General features: G+C 36.4%; 1 protein-coding gene across 1 annotated transcript in view; it reads left to right on the plus strand.

Moving 5' to 3' along the window:
- Nucleotides 1-21,760, plus strand: part of LOC140154934 (pleckstrin homology domain-containing family A member 1-like) — a 66,684-nt gene that overhangs the window by 44,170 nt on the left and 754 nt on the right. The window contains exons 8-13 of the mRNA XM_072177626.1: nucleotides 5,251-5,331; nucleotides 8,289-8,444; nucleotides 10,047-10,115; nucleotides 10,820-10,884; nucleotides 13,245-13,308; nucleotides 14,030-14,125. Of these exons, the coding sequence (XP_072033727.1) occupies nucleotides 5,251-5,331; nucleotides 8,289-8,444; nucleotides 10,047-10,115; nucleotides 10,820-10,884; nucleotides 13,245-13,308; nucleotides 14,030-14,125 (531 nt within the window). The remainder of the gene's footprint in view (nucleotides 1-5,250; nucleotides 5,332-8,288; nucleotides 8,445-10,046; nucleotides 10,116-10,819; nucleotides 10,885-13,244; nucleotides 13,309-14,029; nucleotides 14,126-21,760) is intronic.

A 21,760-nucleotide genomic window follows, 5' to 3' on the forward strand; every position in this document is an offset into this window, starting at 1 on the left:
GGTATTCGTGTTTTGCTCAAAATGCACCCGAAACTAATTGGTGCTTTTGCGTGACGGGGTTTGTGTGGATCAATGTGTTGTGTGGGGGCTTGTGTACGAACAATATCATGCATGATGCATAATGAGTTCCACACAATCATTTTTAAGCATCATATACTATATTTTTTATTGCATCCTCTGCTTCGTGTTGTTATGTTTTGACTCTAGCACTTTTAATATTTAGTTGACAGAACTTTTTTTCTTTTATATAGCAGGTGTATAATGTCTGATCTTATCTGGCTTAGTGAAGAGATTAGCCAGGTGCTCTAAACTATAATAACTCTTAAGGCCTATTTAGCGATTTTCTCATCTGGAAAATCATCAAAATCATCAAAATTCAGTTTTTTGCACGTTTGTTAGTAGCATAGATATGTTAACATAGCTTGCTAGTGGTTAGGCGGAAAGCCGTGTTTATTAAAGATAAAATAGGAAATTTAAATTAAAACTGAAATTTTTCTACTGTATAAGAAGAGAAATTTTATTTGAATTGGGCTTCAACTTATGCTGCTGTTTTCCTTGTTTTTTGCAAAATGGTTCATTAAAAAATATCATTGACAATTTTTAATGACATGTCCTTCACTATTAAGCAATTTATACACAATTTTAATTTTGATCACTGAATGGGCCTTTAATGTCATTGATTCATACCCTTTCTGTGTATTATGATTCAATTTTACCCAGTGATGTGACAGACCAGTGCTGTTGGTTAATAACCGCACACTTCTTCTTCCTTCCCATTGCTTTGTTGCGTTTAGATTACAATTTCAGGGCTTCAAGCTACCTTATATTCATTTCCTATTTTTCCTATATTTTATAATTTTTTTAATTCTTCCTATATTTTCTTATATCATTAGAAAATGTCCTATTTTCCTATATATTTTCCCCAAATTTATGAATTGTTATGGCTGATGTTGGACTCATGGTTTTTTCACTTGCACATTTTATGTAAAATAGAAAATGTCCATGTGTTCGCGCACAGTTATCTTCACCCCATGAACACTACCTGCCGATTTAACATTGCCTGTGATTGGTCAATTACATGATATCTTCATTTTAATCACCAATCAGAATGGAGCTTTGCAAATAATTCACCTCAATTTTTTTGTGTGGTGAAATTATTATTCTAACAATGTTGCTGATTGGTCCAATTGATAATGAAAACTTCTTTTTGAACAATAGGCAGGTAGTTCTCATGGAGTTAAATTTTCAGCAGGTCAGTGTGTAGATTTTACTGGCCTCTATATTTTGCCCAGTACATTATTTACAGACATAATAGTCATACCAGTCCAAAATGATGCACACATCATGCAAAAAATCAAAGTATCTTTAGTACTTTTCTCCCTTAACAATAGTTACTGGTCTCTGATACCCACAGTATATTTTGACTTCTACTATCCTATATGTCCTGCAATTTCATTCAAAATATTCCTATATTATTCCTTTATATTTTGCAAGGGCTGGCTTGAAGTCCTGCAATATTACCGGGTCTAGTGACAAACTTAATGTTTTTAAACCAAATGTTCCTTAGAGAGCACGGTGGCCTACTGGAACGGGCACTGACTCATAATCGGAAGGTTGCGGGTTAGAGCCCCGGCGACGCCATCGTGTTGTGCCCTTGAGTAAGGCACTTTATCTCGATTACTCCTCTCCACCCAGGTGTTTAAATGGGTACCGGCATTCTTAAATACTGGGAGGGTAACAGACTTGCTGTAGAGGAGGTGTAGCGATCCCCTATAGCAACATTACATGGAGGAGTCTCGCCAATGAAAGAGAGATGGGCACTCCGATCACTGTTTATACAGGATCGTCTCCTTTACCTTTTCCTTAAATGCACATGTTCCTTATTTAGTCCCCTGTATGTATCTGCACAAGAGATTATATAGGGTGCCCCCCCCGCAAATGATCGCCATAAGCTTATAAGCAGTAACTGATGAACTTCTAACTATGTGGGGTGATAGAGTATGATGACTATGTGTGCTATATACTTTGTGTTATGCTAATTACACATTTATGAATATTAATGTCCTTATTGGCATTCTTTGTATAAATTTTTATAAACCTTTATTATTTACAAACTTTGTTGTGGGGCCACCTTAATTACGATCTGCATAATTCTAATTGATGTATAATTTTTATGCGATATATCAATATATGATGCTATGCATATGGTCTTAGTCCTTTGAGAAGACTCTCGGATGAGGCCTTGGCCTAGCAGCCTTGATGTTCCCCTTTACCCAGGGGGATACTTATGAACAGCAGCAAGCAGATATGGTTCAGTTCTTTTCCAACTTCAACTTTCTGACATTTTAGTGATAGTTTTCCTGTCAGGAAGATGTCTTAATTAATGGTTAGTGACAAATTCTTCCTGGGCTCATGTTGCTGAATATCCAAACTTGAGTTGAACCATTTCAGCCTGTTGTTATTCATTATGATTTCCCAGGATGGTTGCACTCAAGTTTGGTTTTGGGTATGTGTGTGCCATTGAAAAATTGAAAGGGAATCCATCAATATACCAATTTTTCATGACCCATCGATATACCAAAAGTCAAACTGTTTGCAAATTGTATTAGTTTTTACAACTTTTCCCCCAAATTTTGGGAAAATTGGATCTCCAAAAAAATTGAGACATTTTTGTAAAAAGGACCTTATGAATTTGTGAAGAAGATTTGAAACTTGTCATCTGCAGTCGACACCTGTGTAGAGATCAAGGGTTTAAAGCATTAATTAGGCTACCTATAGCTGCTTATAAATTATATAGCTGTAATTATGTAATACCTTAATAGTTAGTTATTGGTTCATGCTTTGAATAGCACACCTGTGTTCAGGCTTTTTGTTTTATGCTGTGATCGTTCTTCAAAGCAGATTGCAATAACCAGGTTCCTAAGTGATTAAAAGGCTCTGACATCACTTTATCAGCAAATATAAGATAAATATATGACACAGGGTGGCAAAAAAATCATCATTATAAATTTGGTGCAACTTTAGGAATAGATGATTTAATCCGAAATTAGCACTGTTTTTCAAATGGAATTGTCTAGGGTTAATTATTTTGAAACCCACACTCCCCCTGTGTATGACTCTACCTACACTCTAAATTACAAGGATTTAAAAATAAATCCTTAAGACTGTAGTTAGGGACCAATCAATTTTAGATTTAAAATTAATCTTATAGATTTGAATTTTAAATCTTAAAGATTTAATTTTAAATCTTAAAGATTTAATTTTAAATCTAGCACTTGATTGGTCCCTAATCACAGTCCCTTGGGATTTATTTTAAATCCTTGAAATTTAGAGTGTATATCTTCTACAAAAATGAGTAGAAACAAGCCCAGTTTTGGTTCAGTGGTTCTTGAGATAGCTCTTGATATTTTGATAATTTAGCCCAAAAATTGAACTTTCTATGTTGAGGCCTATGGCCAGCATGTAGAGCATTAAGAGTCCGGACTTTGCATAGCACTCATCACTACTCATGGATGACAAAATAGTGTACCTCATGATTATTTTGCCATGCACCGGTAACCTTGGATTTCAAGCGTGTGCCTCTTTGCATTCTGCATGTAATGTATTGTACCGATAACTCTTGTTAATGGCTATGTCAGGGGAAAAGGTTCATTTTGGCATTTGCGAGGGCAGCCAGGCAATTCTGCTAAGGCCTGCTAGGGCACCAAGGCAATCACATGCTAAAGATTACATCCAACATTACACATTTTGAGGCGCATCAAGGAAAAGGCATAGGGCACCCAAGGCCTTCGATGCCTCTGGTTATGTTTTTCCCGGGCTGTGTATGTGGAAACCTGTGTAAGCTCAAGCTTATAAAGATGCCAATTATCATTTATGGTATAATTTGAGGCTTTTTCTGGTAAATGCCCGAGGCACACTATATTGCTCCCCATGCATGACAATCCGATATGGGGGATTTACCACAGTGTTACGCACAGGGCTATTCTCAGCCTGGGCTAAGTTGAGTCTAATATCCTTGGATTTGACCCAGGCATTTGACCAGTGTTGCCTAACCCATGATTTGATATTACACTTGGGCGACTTTTGAAGATTTTCCCTGCAACTTTTGATAATTTCCTGTCCCATAAAAAGCAATGGTTAAGGACAAAACGGAGCTACTTTTCTACATTGGCTCCTGCGACTTCCAGTGATTTCCTGTCCATAGAAACCAATGGAAGTGAAAAATTGGGCTGGGCATCTTTTCGATTATTTGATGTGCGATTCGAACTGAAATTGTTTGGCCAACTATTGAAACTCCTTACTGTTGTTCTTAGTAGTTTTAGTGGACAAGATGTTTTAAAAGTTATAAAGACAATTTTAGGTTTGGTGGAATTGACTAGCCCTCATCAAACAGTGGATTGTGGAAGGATATCTTCCATTTGATTTTGCCAATGGGCTAATTCACCTGGGACCGAGATCAACATCAATGTGCATTCTCAGGATCTGCATCAAGAATACCAACTGTTTACATGGTACTCGGATCTGCATCTGGGAAATGATAATGTAGTGAGCATCTTACAGTGTGTGTGGGGCGATCATGATGCGGTGGCCTCTGCGGGCACAAGAGAAGTTCACATTGATACACTTCACTACGCATCCCAGGAGTGCACATTGGATCTTCCCTCCCGTATGGATTCCCCCTGTATCTAACCATACAATTTTAATATATGCCTAGTAGTAGTAGTAGAGGTCTGTCAGTCATACAAAAATGTGTTTTCTTCCAGCAACTGTTTTTCAGCAATTGCTTTGGGGGGCTATCATTTTCTTCGGAAGGGGGGTCCCAAATTCCAAATTTACAAACGTCGGTGTCAATAAAATTGCGACCCTCCCTATTTAGGCAACAAAAATTTTATGACTCCCCCCTACCACCACCAGTACACCTTACCCCCTAAACAAGCTAAAATTGTATTGAAATCAGTCTTTTTGAATAAAATAAACACACTATCTGTTGTCATCTTGTGACCCCCCTATTTTTGTTTCCAAAAATTTATGACCCCAGTATATTTGGGATCCCCTCTTCCAAAGAAAATGATAGCCCCCTTGTATTTAACATGTTCTAATTTTAAATGAGCGGTTAGATTTTAGTATGTTTTTCCCCTCTCCATCAAAAGTATAGTTTGCTATAGTTTCAGTTAATAGAGTTCATATTCTAACCAATAATAACACTTTGTATATTTCCCTCCCTCCCTCTTACATACCCTCATCCCACAGAGAGATGGTCAAACGGCACTTCCCAAAAAGCAACTGAGATATTATCCCCCAACAAATGGAGCATTAACAATTTCAACAGCGGTGAGCTAGTTGTAGCTTGCATGCAGTTATGTCTGCCACTTAAACTGGATGAGTCTAGGAATGCTTAAGGAGGAAGCCCTGCCAGAGCAATTCTTCTGGTGTGAACTAAACCTGCCTGGTTATCAAATTAATCAGTGACAAGGTTATCTCTGAATTTGACAGGTGCTAATTGATGTTTCAATGTTATTGCATCAATTAGCACCTGTCAAATTCAGAGATAACATTGTCACTGATTAATGTGATAACCAAGCATGTTTGGTACACCCCAGAAGAACGGCTCTGTTGGGGCTTCCTCTTTAAATTTGGAAGTTTATGCATGAAAAAATGGCTTGGTATCATTGTTTGAAACTTAGATGCAAAGAATGCATGACACATTTTTTGTAAAGGATGAATACAATTTAAACAATTGTTTGTCTGCTGCAGGGATGCCACTGAAATAAAACGATTATGATAAATTTGGTACAGTAATTCAAAGGTTTGTTCACCTACATAATATTACTGACACACATAATTACTGATCATTGCTTGCATACGATGGCTGAGCTGGTTCCTGCCAACTATAGCATGAATTTGAGTTGACTATTCTAGCTGAAATCCATATACCCTCTATGGAAGACATGACCTTAATCTCCCACACGTGGGTGTGAATTTTAAATGGATTTACCTGAATGGGTTTACTCCATTTGAAATCTACATCCCCTGTATGGGAAATTAATGTTGTGTCTTCTAAAGGGGTGCAAGGATTTCAACTGGAATTGCATGTACACCATGGGTTTGATTTTATTTGATTTTATTCGGTATCTCCATATTGCACATACAACAATACAAGGTAAATAGATATAAAATGCATTAAGATAAATAACATATAATACACAAAAAACAAGGCAAGGAGATATCACAGGATAGCCCTTTAAGCCCAAAGGCTTATTTCGAAGGGGTCCTTTATACATAGAAGGGCAAAAGGCATACATACATATAAAACATACAAAGAAATATATATATACAAGTGAATATTAAAAGTAAAATAAAATCTTTAAACATGATTAAAATCATTAGAAACTAAATTTGGTTAAAAAGATGAGTTTTTACAGACTTTTTGAAACTTGGTTTATTAGAAATTGATTTGATTGCACTTGGTAAGTTGGCCCAATTCTGAATGGCATTATAATAAAAAGAGCCAGAAGTGATGGTAGTGGATTTTGGAACACAAACATTTTGAGCACTGTTTCTAGTACTGTATTGGTGCACGTTTGAAACTCTGGTAAAATTTGAACTAAGATAGTCTGGGCCAACTTCATTAAAAATATCAAAAACATGGTTCAACCTGAGTTGTTTAGCCCTATTTTGTATGTTAAGGAAATTAAGATCTTTAAAATCATCTTCTGTAATATGATACATGCAATTTTATTTAAAATAAATCTGATAACTTTGTTTTGAGCAATTTGTAGGCTTTTACTCATCTGCTTATGTGTGCCAGCATGCCAAGAAGAAATAGAGTAATCAAACAAACAAAGTACAAGAGCAGAGCATACAATTTTCTTGATATTTTGATCAAGAAACTTTGCCTGTCTGTAAAGAAATTTGAGTCTAGAATTTACTTTTTTTATGACACCAAGACCCATTTCGTCACCATTCAAGCACTGGTCAATAGTAAGGCCTAAGTATTTGACTGAGGGAGTAGCATGAATTGTTTGCCCTTCACACTCAATGGTATAATTTTGCCAATTCTTCAATTTACGTTTTGTTCCAAAAAGAATGAGTTCTGTTTTACCCATGTGGAGAGAAAGTTTGTTATCTATGAGCCATTTGTTACAGCTTTCAAGATTTTTGCTAAGCTGCTGCCCAATTTTCAACGGATCTTTATCAGAAACCAAAAGAGCGCTATCGTCTGCATACTGAAGGAGCATACAATCAACACAGTTGGGCATGTCGTTCACGTAACAAAGGAACAAAATGGCACCCATAATGGGTTCATATAACTGGGTTGGGTTTTGCCAACTGCACAAGCATGAATTACTGCTAAAGACCTGTGACTGATAGGAGTTGGGTGTACATGTACTTTGAACAACTGCCTGAAAGTCACTGGCTGCTAGGCGTACCCTAAAACCGCCTGAACACCATTACAATGTGGCTGCTATGTATGATTGATAAAAGCAAGGCATGCCCTTAATGACTGCTCAAATTTCAGTAGCTGTTAAATATATATGAACGATAAGAAAAAGGTGTGCCTTGAACTGCATGAACATTAGTGACTGGAAAATACCTGCAACTGATAAACTCAGGTCTTGCCTAGATGCATGTATATATCAGCATTCTTTCCCAGTCCTTGCAGATTTTAATGCATGTACACTGTACAGTATAAGCACAGAAGTGGGGTTATGATCGACTACTTGATCAGCTAATCAAATTGTTGCATTGCATGATGCAGACCTATTTCTTGTTACGTGATAATCAGGGCGGGTTCCATGCAGTGTTGGTCGGTACGAAATGACTCGGCCGGAAACAATAGTGAATCATGTTTTTGTTTTTGAAATATGCGTTATTGTCCCATTTTATAATTTTATTTGATAATTGGAAGAGACCAAATCATAATTGTTATGGCTGATGTTGAACTCAAGTAGATCAGGTTCCAAGTGAGCTTCCGTCATCATCGTGTGAATGCAGGAAGGGAACAAACCAAAGTTTAATAATGTCCTATATTAATTTAACGAAAGCTTAACCTCCCTCCTTAAAACGTAAGTATGAAATGTTCAAGTCAAAAATTGAAGGCAAGTTCAAATAGAACTCAGTAGCAAACAAGACATTAGGCTCAGCAAAAAAAGCTGCGTCTTAACTCAATGAAAGCAAGGAAAGGATATCACCAAACTTTTGGTTTGTTCCCTGAAGTAAAATGATTATAACTCTAAAAGTTTACATTATTCTTACTATTTCTTATTCTATGTTCATTCATTCCACAGCCGGAGGACAGTAGTAGTAGTGAAGATGAAAGTAGTCAAAATCGTAGCAAGTCATGGCCAAGATCACCATCGCCAACACCGCCAGTAACTCGCACGCTAAACTTTGCACACTCTCAAGCAATCATGTCAGGATTTTGTGTCAAGCAAGGTGGTGTGGTGAGTACAAACAAATATGAAAAATTTGATCTAAATTCTGGGCTCTCCAATAATTTTCAGTTACATTGCGACCAGATCATTGTTATGTTCTGTAGATTTTTAAAGTTAGGACCTGGGTGTATAATAACAGGAAACAGAACCCTCCTTTCTTATAGTATGACGGCCTCTCTGTGCTTTCCCATATATAGTTTCTTTCACCCCTTTCTCAAACCATCTCCTCTTTATGGAGGATTATGGTATCCTCCGGATTCGGTCGGTCGGCATGATGTCACTTTCCCTGGATCACTTTGTTGCATTGCACACTCGCATTGGTTGTTTTGTCAGAATTTGGCTGTTCCATCTCGTGCCCTCTGACATGAAGGGGATGCTTAACATTGTACTCCATGGGGGAATCACAAAACATGCCATGAAATTAATACCTTTAGGTGAAACAATTCCAAAAGTTTGATTTCTTATCAGGAGAATAAACTCCCAATAATTACAAAAGAAAAGACAAATTGGTATTTTCTATGCAGTGAAAATTGGCTGGAACTGAATGGCCATGTACAAACCAATAGGGATTTCACAAGGGTGTCCCTTTGACAGATCCTAACTTCAAAATCTACGTAACATACAGTTAAACTGGTAAGTGCAAGGGATGGAACAACCTCAATGGATTGAACTGGTGGCCTGAAAGTTTGGGGTGAGTGAAGACTATGAAGTCCTGGTACTCATTGGAGTTCCTCTCTTGTAATCTTTAATTGATTGTCTCTGCAGTCTTGATGAAGATCCGGTAATCTGGACGCAACTTGACTGAAAATTATTATGAGTCTAGAATGTTGATTAAACTTTTGTTACTTTGTAAATATTGGATGACTCTAGAACATACATAATCTAGTACAAACAAATATGTTATCCGATCATCAAAAATGTGGACAATGTTGTGATAAGTCCTTTTTCAGATTTTTGCATTTTGAAATGGACTATTCGAGTTAAATTTCTTACACCCAGAAAGTATTTTTTGTGGGGCCTGAGAGCACACCGGACATATCAAATTGCATTCTGAATTATGAGGAATGTCCTGATGATATCACATAATTTTTATTTTTTTGAAATTCATGATATATTACAAATTTTATGGCAAATTATCAAGATTTGAATTTTTGATATTTAACAGTCCTCGAAGTAAACTTTACAAATCTAATGATATATGTACTTAAAGTGTATGTAGCTGAGATGAGAAGCTGACCATCAATTGAAAATGTTGACCTTTCATATTGAAGATATACATTTTTTCCCCAAAAAGACCCACATTGTTTTGGTGTATTTTGGAAAAAATCTATATCTTCATTATGAAAGGTCACAATTTTCATATGATGGATGTGGACGGTTTTTCATCCCAGATTTATACAATTTACTTTGAGGACTGTTAAATTTCACAAATATAAATTTTTAATCAATTATTTGATATCAGAAGGACATTTATTGTATTCAAAATGCAATTTGATATATCTGATGTGCTCTCCGGTCCCACAAAAAATATGTGAAAACGTCGCTATCCAAGCCCTCAAGACAGTATTTTGAATCACCACATTTTCTGGGTTTTTATGTTATCCTTTTCAGAGGAAAAACTGGAAAAGAAGGTTTTTTGTTCTAAATGATGATGGCTTCTCATATTACAAAGGCGAAATGGTGAGTATGTTAATAAAGATCAGTTTTACTTTCAGGTTCTTTAATATGATGATGATGATGATGATCTTTATAATGATTTTCCATCAAAGTATTTTCAATCAAAAACCAGCAGTTTGGTAAAATGAATTGCATTTGAACATAAAGTGATCAACCACTCAACCCTAACAACGTGCCAACCGGGACATAATGGGGTGCAGTAAATAATAATAATAATAAATTTCGAATTTATATAGCGCCTTTTCCCAGATCTCGGAGGGTTCAAAGCGCTGTAATTTCGCTGCCATGGTGAATCATCAGAATCAGATCGCATTAACTAGGCATTGTGCAGCCGAACCCGGCGCTTATAACCTATCCACACTGAGATTGTAACATCCACCAAGTATCTGTGCAGCTCCCCAAATTCCATTGAGTGAAGGAAGTTTTTGATAGCCAAACAACTAATCACCGATTTTTGTAAAGCAGGAGGAAACCGGGATCCTGGGGAAAACCTCGAGAGAGCGAGCATGGAATCGGGATAAACCAAGTGCACATGAGTGCAACTACACGCCCTTCTAAAATGGCGCATTGTGTTCATGCAATTGAAATTCAGACAGTAGATGCATCCCAAAGCAATTGGTTGTGAATTCAATGTTAATAGGAAATTATGTGTCTTTCTTTCTACGATTTCAAAGCTGTTCATAAAAGCGTTGCTTTTTTTTTTTTAGGATAAATTACCACTGAGGACTATACTTAAAAAAGATATCGCATCCTGCAAAGTATCGGACATTCCGTGAGTATTTATTTGTTTGTTTGTCCCCATCAATAATGTAAATCTTCCGGAAATTAACGGATTCCAGAAATTTGCCCCCAAAAAAAATCTGGAAATGTAAAAAAAAAAATTATTTGCATTTCCGGAATTAGATGATGATAATTTGTCATAAAAAGAGCCAAAAAAATGTTTTAGGAGGGGAGTGATACCCTGCAGCCTGTTCCCCGGACAACCCCCCTAAATGTTCACTACCGGATGCAAACCCTCGGCCAGGACCAGATGGATTTTCACGAAATGGACATGTTGCCCATTTACATCCCTGCCCCATTCTTGTCCCCAATTTTATGAAATAGAGGGTTCAAACAAACTAACCAAAGTGTTAAGGTTACGGAGGGTGAAAATTCCACTCAACTTGTCTTTTGTTTTTTAATTTTTATTTATGAAGTATATGTATATATTAAACATCTCAGAGATGTAGATTGAAAAAATTGTATCAACAAAGTATTTTTTAAATTATTTTTGTGTATCAATATTTGCTCTAGATATCCCACAGCACTAATTCTTTTTTAAAGACAGTTCTTGTTTTAAGGGGACACTACACTAAATCCTTCCGCATTTGGTGTAACTCATGGAAGAAAGAGAAGGTGTGAGGGGCTATCATTTTCTTTGGAAGGGGAATCCCAAATATACATGGGGGCCCGTGGGTTAGATTTTAAAAGGTATGCCAACATTCCCTGTCATCCTCCCCCGGCCCTGCTCTCGGCCAGCCTAACTTTGCCAATGTGGAAACTTTAAATGGCCTAGATATTATGATGCAGATTTGAATGTTTCTGTAGTGTTTCCTAAGCCTTATAAAGATGCACTGTAAATGTTTGCCAAAAACTGCTCCCCCCTCCCCCATTCTACCCTCCCCCCAGGACTCATAAATAATTATTATGCACCTAGTTACTTTATTGTATTTTCACATGTATTTCAATGGGACATTTATTTAGTGATGTGCCCCTTATAGTGATTATTATTCCAGTGCATGAACTGGCAACCCTATCATTTTCATTTGATTGCTAAAATCACTGAAGCATATGCACAGTGGAGCATGAGTATTCAACCAGCACTATACTAGACAAAATCAATAAAATAAGTACTATCACCTTGGCCCTGGCAACACTAACTAGCATTGTAAACAAGTTAGCACATGGTTTGAACATGATAATAGATAGTGTGGAAGTTTTGGCAGAAATTTGTCAATTTCTGCAAGTTTTGTGAAAATCAATTGATACTTCCCATGCAGTAAGGATTATCAGTAGTAATACAGGAGCACTGCACCTGGAATATTATGGGATTGTGAATTGATACTGTGAAATAGCAGAAAATGTGAGTACTTGAAACTAAATGTGTGGATATCTCAGAACTCCATTTTGGACCATTTGGCCTGATATGCTGAGATGAAATAAATTATTTTTAATGTTTCCCGTAGCTGATTCATAAAATTTTGATATGCATGTGTTAGCTGATACTTCAAAGAAATAATGTAGGGAATAATTGTGTCAATATATTGGCACACTAAATTAATATTGTTGTTGCAAAAAAGACGACATTTACCCCATCATTTTCATTGACATTCTGTGAACATGTAAGCTTACTGTTTTAAATCAGGAGGACCTATCGAAAGAATAAATAGGTACATTATTTCATTGGTTTGTTTGTAACACATATGCGAAATCGCAATGAAATCGGACCCTCTCCCCATATTTTCCTGGAAAAAAAAAAAAAAAACCTCATGCTCATGAAATTGAACACAAATTGAAACACTTACAAAGTACATTTGTGTATGAGCTATGACGTTAAAAGTATTACAATAATAATCATTAGAGTGTCAACTTTAAGATGAAGTATGATTTTTAGGCCTGCCATGTTTATTTTTTGAAAAACAAAATATTTTAGGTGGCTACGTGCAGCCAATTTGCCTACACAAGAGTTCAAAATCCTGTATAACCTTAAATATTGACAATGATGTCATCTGAATGACATTTCCCATGTTGTTCCTACTTATAGAGTTATACAATATGAAATAGTAGGGATTTTGTGAAAATCTACTGCCTGGGTGAAACATGCTCTGATGTTACTGATATTTCAGCACAATAGTAGTATGTACCCTAGTAAAATTCTCAGTGTTTTTCAAAACACACTACTGTGCAACCTGCAGTTCATTAATTTCTAATTGATATAAACACAAAATAATATATTGTGGGATAGGCTTTTACGACGGGAATTCATAATAATTAGTGGGTTTTTTAGCGGGTTCGCCGTCGGACAAGTTTAGAATAGAACTGTCCGTGGGACAAATAATATTCTGGTAATCTTTTTTTTTTCCATTGTTTCAGTTTATCCACTCAACGAGACAACCTTTTTGAAGTAACAACAGCAACAAGAACATTTTATGTACAGGTGAGATAGAAATTCTTGAAGAAAACCAATGTGGGACTGATTTTTGAACCATTATAACCAGTATATCTAAATACAAAATGTGTTAAAGTCAGGACAATTTACAGGTGGTAGTTTTGACTTTGGCAAGTGACTGATCTAAACACATCACAAGAAATAAATACCCCTCTCAACAATTACTCATAACATCGTAAGGTAATATTTTGTACCAGTAAAACTAACTTACAAATGGTTATATGACTGTTTGCGAAGTGTTGTGTGATAATGAAAGATGTCCATGACTTCTTCTTGGCTGAATGAGCCCAAATGGAAGACAAAAAATACCCTTTCCAAAAGTCACAATGTAGGCCTATGCTTGTTATCTGCAAGGTGTATTGGGGCAATGAATGTGATTGACCACCTTACACTAGCTATGCAGAGCTCTGAACCAAAAAGGGGAATTACATGACTGAATTATCATGAATTGATTTCACATTAGAGTAAATGTTCACTTGGTGAGGATTTTAAACTTCACTCAACCACATGTGTTCTGCCATTAGTAACAAGCCGTGAATCAACTTTTGTGAGAAGCATAGGCCTCCTTTGTGACTGTTTTTAGACTTTTTAGCCCAATTTCACACACTTTTTCAGGCTTTTTTCAAACACTTCAGGTTTTTTCATGGATGATCATTCTCATGCCTTTAAATGTCTTTGTTTTTGTATTGGTTTTTATCTGTGTTACCAGGCTGACTCGCCTGAAGAGATGAAAGAATGGGTGACCAAAATCAGAACACTAGTTGGAGCTGGAGGCCATAGAAGTAGCTTACCTCCAGACCAAAGTGTAAGTATACTGAATTCGGAAGTCATGGAGTTTATAAATCTATAAATAAATGTTGGGATTTTACAGCACCTTTAACATGTATCAAAGCATTTTATATTTATTCTGCTATTGTTAGAATATGTCAGCTGCCAATACCAGGGAGTTTCGTAACCACATCATTGGCAAACCGCAATGGTTTTCTTGGATGAAGAAACATGTTGGTATCCAAAACATGGCTTGATGAACATTTTTGTTACCATAAACCAATGAGGGATTATTTAGTTCAAATGCAATTCAGTGAATAACCCATTGGGCTATTCCACTTAGAATCCACACTACCCCTGTGGAAGATTTTGGAAATATCTTCTCCAGGGGGAGTATGAAGTTTTAATGGAATGAACACATTAGGCAGCTCCATTTGTATATCATACATTCTTTGAGAAAGATTCAACTTGAATCTTCTACAGAAGCAGGGCGAATGTCAAATAGAGCTGCTTATGTGTTCATTCCATTTGAAATTCACACTCCTCCCGTGGAGGATGTTTCCAAAATCTTCCCCAGGGGTAGTGTGGATTTTAAATGGAATAGCCCATTTGTGGTATCTCAATACATGGAAAAACACAATTTCATATTTTTTCTCATTTGAAGTTCTTAGCCCTCTTCTATGATCCTGCAAATGTGTTGTTACATTTGAGTGGTGTGGAGGAGGCATAAAACGACTACATTGATAGTATTATCGGGTGGGTTAAAACTAGTAAGTGGCATATCATTGGAAAGCTTGGACTTAAAAGTTTCAAGAAAAAAGAAATGAGCCAAAAATTACACACAAAACAAATATTTTGATTAACGTTTTTATGAGTATATAATGAGCGCATTAATTTTGCAGTTTTATGTTGTTTTAAAAGTAATAAAGTGCTGTGTTCCTACATAGAGATTAAACAAAACGAGTTTATATGGACTGTTTTCAGAATTTTACTGTCATTTTATGCTATTTTGAGTTTGAAGACCTAAAAATGCTTGAAACCTAACAGTTAAGGTAGAAAATATCATATGACAAAATCAGACCACATACTTTAAAATGCTCATGATTTTAAATGAAAAACAGTATTTAGGTAACATGATGTTTTAGTTTTTAATGAAAGGTCACATACATCTTTTAATCACTAACTAGTATAATCAAAGACCGAATTAAAGAGACTAGTTTGCATCTGACATCAGGGCAAAGGGGTGGCGTGATTGGTTGCTGACATGTGCAGTACGGCATTTTTGGTCTAGTTGACAGGACGCCATACGCAAACTAGTCTTTTTAATTTGGTCTTGAATTATAATAAGAAATTAACAAGACCTACAAAAGACATGAGATCACATTTTTTTCATAAACATATTAATTATTATGCCAGGAATACCCAACATATTTAAATTTTTTGTTTTTGTTTATTTGCATGCAATTTATTAAGATATTTACTCAGCAAATGTGTTTCTTTCTTTGGGGAGCCGGTGCAAATAATTTCTGGTATAGCCCCATATTATATGGGGCTATTATTATATAATAGCATGTCAAAATATTCAACATCCATGAAATGAAGAGTTTGTTTCCAAATCATGTTTAAGTCCACAAACACATGTTTCTGATTTACCTGTGCAATATTGCAATGGGTTGTGATGCTATAGGTATAGTAAGTTCAGTTGGATGCACCATTACAAAGCAAACAGTGGGTGGATGCACAGTAGCAATACTGTGTGAGGCCTTTGGTTCCCAAATGAGAACAATAGTCTGCATATTGTTAAGCAGCATTGTTGTGGTAAATAATGTCTTGTTGATGGTACAACTCATTGTTGCTTTATCACACAAGTAAATGAGAAACATGTGGTTGTGGACCTTTGGAAACAAGCTTTTCAAATTAACTAAACATTTCTAACTATATATGTTTTAATTCTTCCGTGGTCCAGGTACACGCTGGTGATTATTGATCACGTAGAGAGGTGAGGTCGATGTGCCAATGACTTGTTGTCATGACCATTGATCAGCCAATCACTGTCAATAACATGATTGTTTATCACTTTCGCATTCACACTTGTTGCTTGACACACACAGCACATACCACACAGAAGAATTAAAAAATTTACTTTGTTCTGTTTTTTGTACATTATAGGCTATCAGATTATTTAATATTAGTTTGACAAATCCAAATTTTTTTTGTACTCACATGACTTGGTTTTCTCCCATCCAGGCTGATGGCTTGATCACAAGTGATCTGGTCCATTGCATTTCCCGCAGTGTTTGGAAACAATCTCATTCCTCGGGATCAAAGTTTGTTTTAGCAGTGGATCATATATGTGACTGAGAGAAAAAGTGCCGTCACCGCAGTTGATTGCTTCAACCCTCTTCTTATGTATCTGTATTGCTCCTCTGATTCTTCTTGTTCTGGCATTATAGTCTTTTATACTTGTCCCCTCCTGGATGATAATATGATTGTCTTGCGTGATGTGATCTGTGATCGCCGACTTGTGTTGTTTGGATGTTGAAGTTTTCTCTCTGTTACATACCGTCAAACCTTGTCTACAAGCATATAGAGTGCTTTTGATGAAATCTAAATTATTGATACAAGTGTATACAAACAAGTATTATTGTAAGCCCGATGTACTGTATTGGTATATTTACGGCTGTTTCGTATTAATTTTAGCTTTCATCAAAAACATTCTATATGCTTGTAGACGAGGGTTTACGGTATATGATCCACTGCTAAAGTGGCATTGCATTCAGACATGGTGGGAAATGCAGTGGACCAGAACACTTGTGATCAAACCATCAGCCTGAATGGCAAAAGCTCAATTCATGTGAGTAAAAAACAATTTGGATTTGTCAAACAAAAATTAAATAATCTTAAAAGCTACAATCCTACTGATGCATCTGTTTACAGAATGTAGGCTATCGTTTTAAAATAACATACTATTTTTGTTTTATTTTGATTTACTGCTTGCTGCTCATGCTGGTGATATCCTTGGTATCTCATAGTGACACATGCGCTCATATACTCAAATGCTTCATCAGCCACCGCAAATTTATTAAGGGGTAAGTATGCATGGTTTGCTTGATGGCCTGCTTACCTGCTTGCACATGATATAGCACCAAAGTTACAAAAAGAATAATATATGTCCAGTGGCGGCACCAGGAATTTGTTTTTCGGGGGGGCATGGGGAAAAAGAGAATTTCAGGGGGGGCAAAATCAACAAATTTTGAGCATAATTACAGCAAAAAGAAGAAATTTTCATAATTTAGGTTTTTACTGGGGGAAACAGAGGTCTGACATTTGCCCCCCATGCCCCCCCCCCTGTGGTGCTGCCATTATATATGTCTAAAACAACAACAAACAAACCCATACCAGCATGAATGTTTGATGACCTTTACTATAGTATTCAGCAAATTCCTTCTTTCTGATTATCATGTAAAAAGGACTAGGACACACATTGCTACACAGCTTGTCCAGTGAATGAGGTGCCTATATGTGATGATGATGTGATTTAATTAGCCAATCAGAACCACACTTCTGTGTTTATGGCATACACAGCGCCAAATCGGCAGACCTCTGAAGAACCTGAAAACTATAATAAGCAGACTTATACCAACCTTTTTGTGCAAAAAGGATTTTTAATTTCTTATTTCTCGCCCGAGGGCAAAGATCAAAATTGTACAATTGATTTGTTGGGAGTGTCCTTTCTTTTCTTTCGTTATTTTTCTTCAAATCTGTTTCTTTATTTTCTCTTCATACATGCCAGCATGCTTATTATAAGCTTTTAAGCTAATTGGTTTGAGCATTTTGCCTGAGCCTGGATCAAGACCCAAGCGTGTATTTGCCAAGACCGATTGGTTTAATAAAACAAAAACAATATTTGCACATTCAGTTATATATTATATCTGTATTATATTGCATGTTCAATCACCTCACTTGCTAGTATTTATACATCCCCTTGCTTTACTTCATTTAAATCTTCCAACTGACCTTAAAAGTTGGTTTTGGCGTGCCAACTTTCTGTTCAGTGCAATATTACAGGGGTCATAATTGTACCTTTTCAATACTTGGTGAATTATTCAATATTCTACTTTTCATTAACTTAACTTGCATGTATCTTGCAATTTTAGCAAGGTTGTTTAATTCTGCACTACTAATACCGTAGGATTCCATCCACAAGCATATATGGCTCTAAACAAGGGTGTTTTGTGACGAAAGGAGGCAGACACCCAACACCAAAACATTAGTTTAAGCAATGAGCAACTAAACTGAGCTCAAAAAGAAACTTATAATTTTTACAACTTGTGAATCACAAGGTCATATCTTAAAATAGTGTCAATCAAAATGAACCAAAATTACACACAGGATTACTTTAATACTCTACTCAAAACACATGTCAGTAACCAAGCAGTTGTCCAACTGACACAACAGCAAAATGCACTGTCATGGGACAGCTTCCTGGACTTCGGCCCACTTTCACAGCCCAACATTTGGCACCCAGCACAACAAATCTGTGAGAATACACACAAGATCCTTGCACAGATGATAAAACAGTGCTGCTTTCTGCTTTTCATACACTTTTTTCATGAAACAGGGCTGGGCTGTGAATGTGGTCCAGGAAGCTGTTCCATGTCAGTGCATTTTGCTGTTGTGTCAGTTGGATAACTGCTTGGTTACTGACATGTGTTAAGAGTAGAGTATTGAAGTAAACCTGTGTGTAATTTTGGTTCAATTTGATGGACAGGATTTCAAGATATGACCTTGTGAAAAATTATAAGTTTCTTTTTGAGGCCAGTTTATATTACTGATACATGTGGCTGTACAAACAAAATAAGACCAATTGTACTGTTTTTGTGGAGGGCGTCTGCCATTCATCTCTTTCGTCAAAAAATCCCTAAGGCATGCTTGTATTGATAGAATTCTACGGTATCTCCTATCATTGATATTAAATGAATGATTAATGTCTGCTTCAATCACATTTATTCATTTAACTGCTTTTCATAACAGATATTTGCCATTTGTAGTATTCAATGGGTATTATTAGACTGTTTCAATAAATCACAGATCCTCAACTTGCAGCATGCGTGCCACTTGTGGCACATTCCAAACAGCTCACAATTGAGGAAGATATTATATTAAGAAATCATGTCAAAGGAGAGCCGTCCTACATCACCTTTGTTTCCAATGGACATTTTATTGTGAAATTTCATTGTACATCCGAACTAGGTGCTATTAAATTTTTATGAGCCTTTTTATTTTACATGTAAAGTCTATGGGGGTGACGATTAGAAATGGACGGCAATATTGAAAAACCCTCATTTTGGGCCATTTTAGACACTAAAATGCCCATAAAAAAAGAATAGCACTTAATTTGGATGTTAAATTCACACACAATGCTACCTGAGTGAGTACAAACATAATTAAATACATTTCATTTGGGGGCTATAGCAAAAACAAAAAATGTCCTATACCTTAATGGTTATGGAACAAAGGTGTATACACCATATAAAAAGTGTTAAAATGCAGTAGCTTGGAGGGCTCTGCCCCCTGGACCCCCACCAAGGCATTGCCTCTGGACCCTAGCATGCAGCCTAAAGGGCTATGTGGAATTGAGCTCTTTAGAATTAGCTCTCTGGGATAGTGGAACTTTAGAATTCTCTACATTTGTAAGTGGCTTTTCAAGGAATTCAGTTGAGGACCCCTGTGATAGATAGCCAGCAAAATACAAGCAAGAACATGATGAGTTACTGTATAAAATCTGGGATGATTACTGAGACACAACTCTGCTTCAATGAGAATGGAAAAGAACTTAAAATTATAGTAAATTCAATGCTTGAAGGTTCTAGACTGTTTGTTGTAGTTCCAATTGCCATTGGAACTTATTTACAAACTGTAGCACAATTTCAGGGGATACATGTAGGTCAGATGGCAAAGTAGCATGTTTGATCAAAGAGTAGCCCATCTTGGGCAGGTAGTTATTGTTTTACACACTGCATGGGTTCCTCCATATGTCATTATCACCCGAGACCTTGCCAGGAATGTATGGAAGATATTCAAATTCAAATACATTATTTTTTAATTGAAAGGTACAGTGTGTCAAAAAGTATTGCAAGCATGTCATATTTTTTAGAGTTGTACTTGCTATAGCATGATAGGCATGTTCACAATCAAACTCTTGACCTTTGCATTGAAATTTGATCCCATCTAGTAGGTGACTTCTCGTTCATTGAAAAAGCCTGTGGATAGAAAGTGATGCTTGGTTGGAAACTGTTAAAATTTAGGTTTTGATATATGTGATGTGATCAAGCAAAATCAGTCGGAACTCAGAAACATTGATTTTGAGATATAGCCAAACAAAGAAAATATTTCCTTTTACTTCCTGTTGTTTTGGAATCTCTTTAAGGGGGTACTACACCCCTGGCCAATTTTGTGCCTATTTTTGCATTTTTCTCAAAAATTAAAGCGCATTGGTGTCAAGTAACATATGTATATTATAGGCACAAGGACTACACCTACTGCACTGAAAATTTTATTTCAGCACAGACAAAATCAATATTTGATCAATAAATCAATAACTACTTGTCTTGAGCCACTGAAATTTCAGTGTAGTAACTGGATTCCTTGCCCCTATAATATACATAACTTTTGTTACCAGTACTAGTGTTTTATTAGTTTTTGAGAAAAATGCAAAATAGTCACAAATTTATCAAGGGGTGTAGTACCACCTTAATTGCTCATATCTTTGGAACTAGTTGCTCAATTTCAATGGGGTTTTCTGCAAAATGCAGCTTTGTCAATACTTTTTACTATCCTATAAGAAACTGAAAATTCAATATTTCTGAGTTCTGACTGATTTTGCTTGATCGCATAACATACATGTTTCTACTTCTGTCCTCAACCTGCTATAGTCAGTCATTCAAGAGGTTTTCAAAGGAAGAGAAGGAGTATGAATAATGAGGGCTGTACAATAATTATCTGTCCCCCTGACAAAATGATGGGGGGGGGGGGAAGCTATTTTGGCAAGTCAAAAAGGGGGAGGGGGAAGAGAGTTTTGGGACACATTCATTTGGTACCTTTTAAATGAAACTTTAAGAAGGCTTAGGAAAAGAGTACAGATACCATTCTAATTTGCTGCTCACTACACTAGCAATATATATCTAGACCATAAGGTTTGCAAATTGGGTTCCTAAAAATTAAGGGGCAAGGGGGCAAGCATTTTAGCCAAGTCATTTTGAAATTTGCCCACCTGGGGAACAGCTTCTGACAATTTCCTGCATATTGTAGATGCAACTGTAAGAGTGAGTGGCTGAGGGGTCTAAGGCACTGGGATATAAATGGCTAGGAGTTGATCTTTAGAAGTACTTTGAATTCATCTGCCTATCCCGAAATATTTATTTAAAACTAAAAACCCTGTGAAAGTGTTTAAGTTACCAGTGAGGTGTAGGTGTCTGGAGGTGTTTTCTTGAGGGGGCATTTCTTCTCACCCTCACAAACATGCAGGTATAATAGGTATTGTATGTAGCAGCAGTTTGTGGTTGTAAGTCATATAAAGCTGTTGGTCCTGTGTACAAATAAGTCATCCTCATGCATGATACATGTTAAGTGTCAGACTTGTTTGAAAAGAGATCCCTGCATCTGATACCTG

The sequence above is a fragment of the Amphiura filiformis genome, chromosome 1, assembly GCF_039555335.1.
Source record: "Amphiura filiformis chromosome 1, Afil_fr2py, whole genome shotgun sequence".
Taxonomy (NCBI): domain Eukaryota; kingdom Metazoa; phylum Echinodermata; class Ophiuroidea; order Amphilepidida; family Amphiuridae; genus Amphiura; species Amphiura filiformis.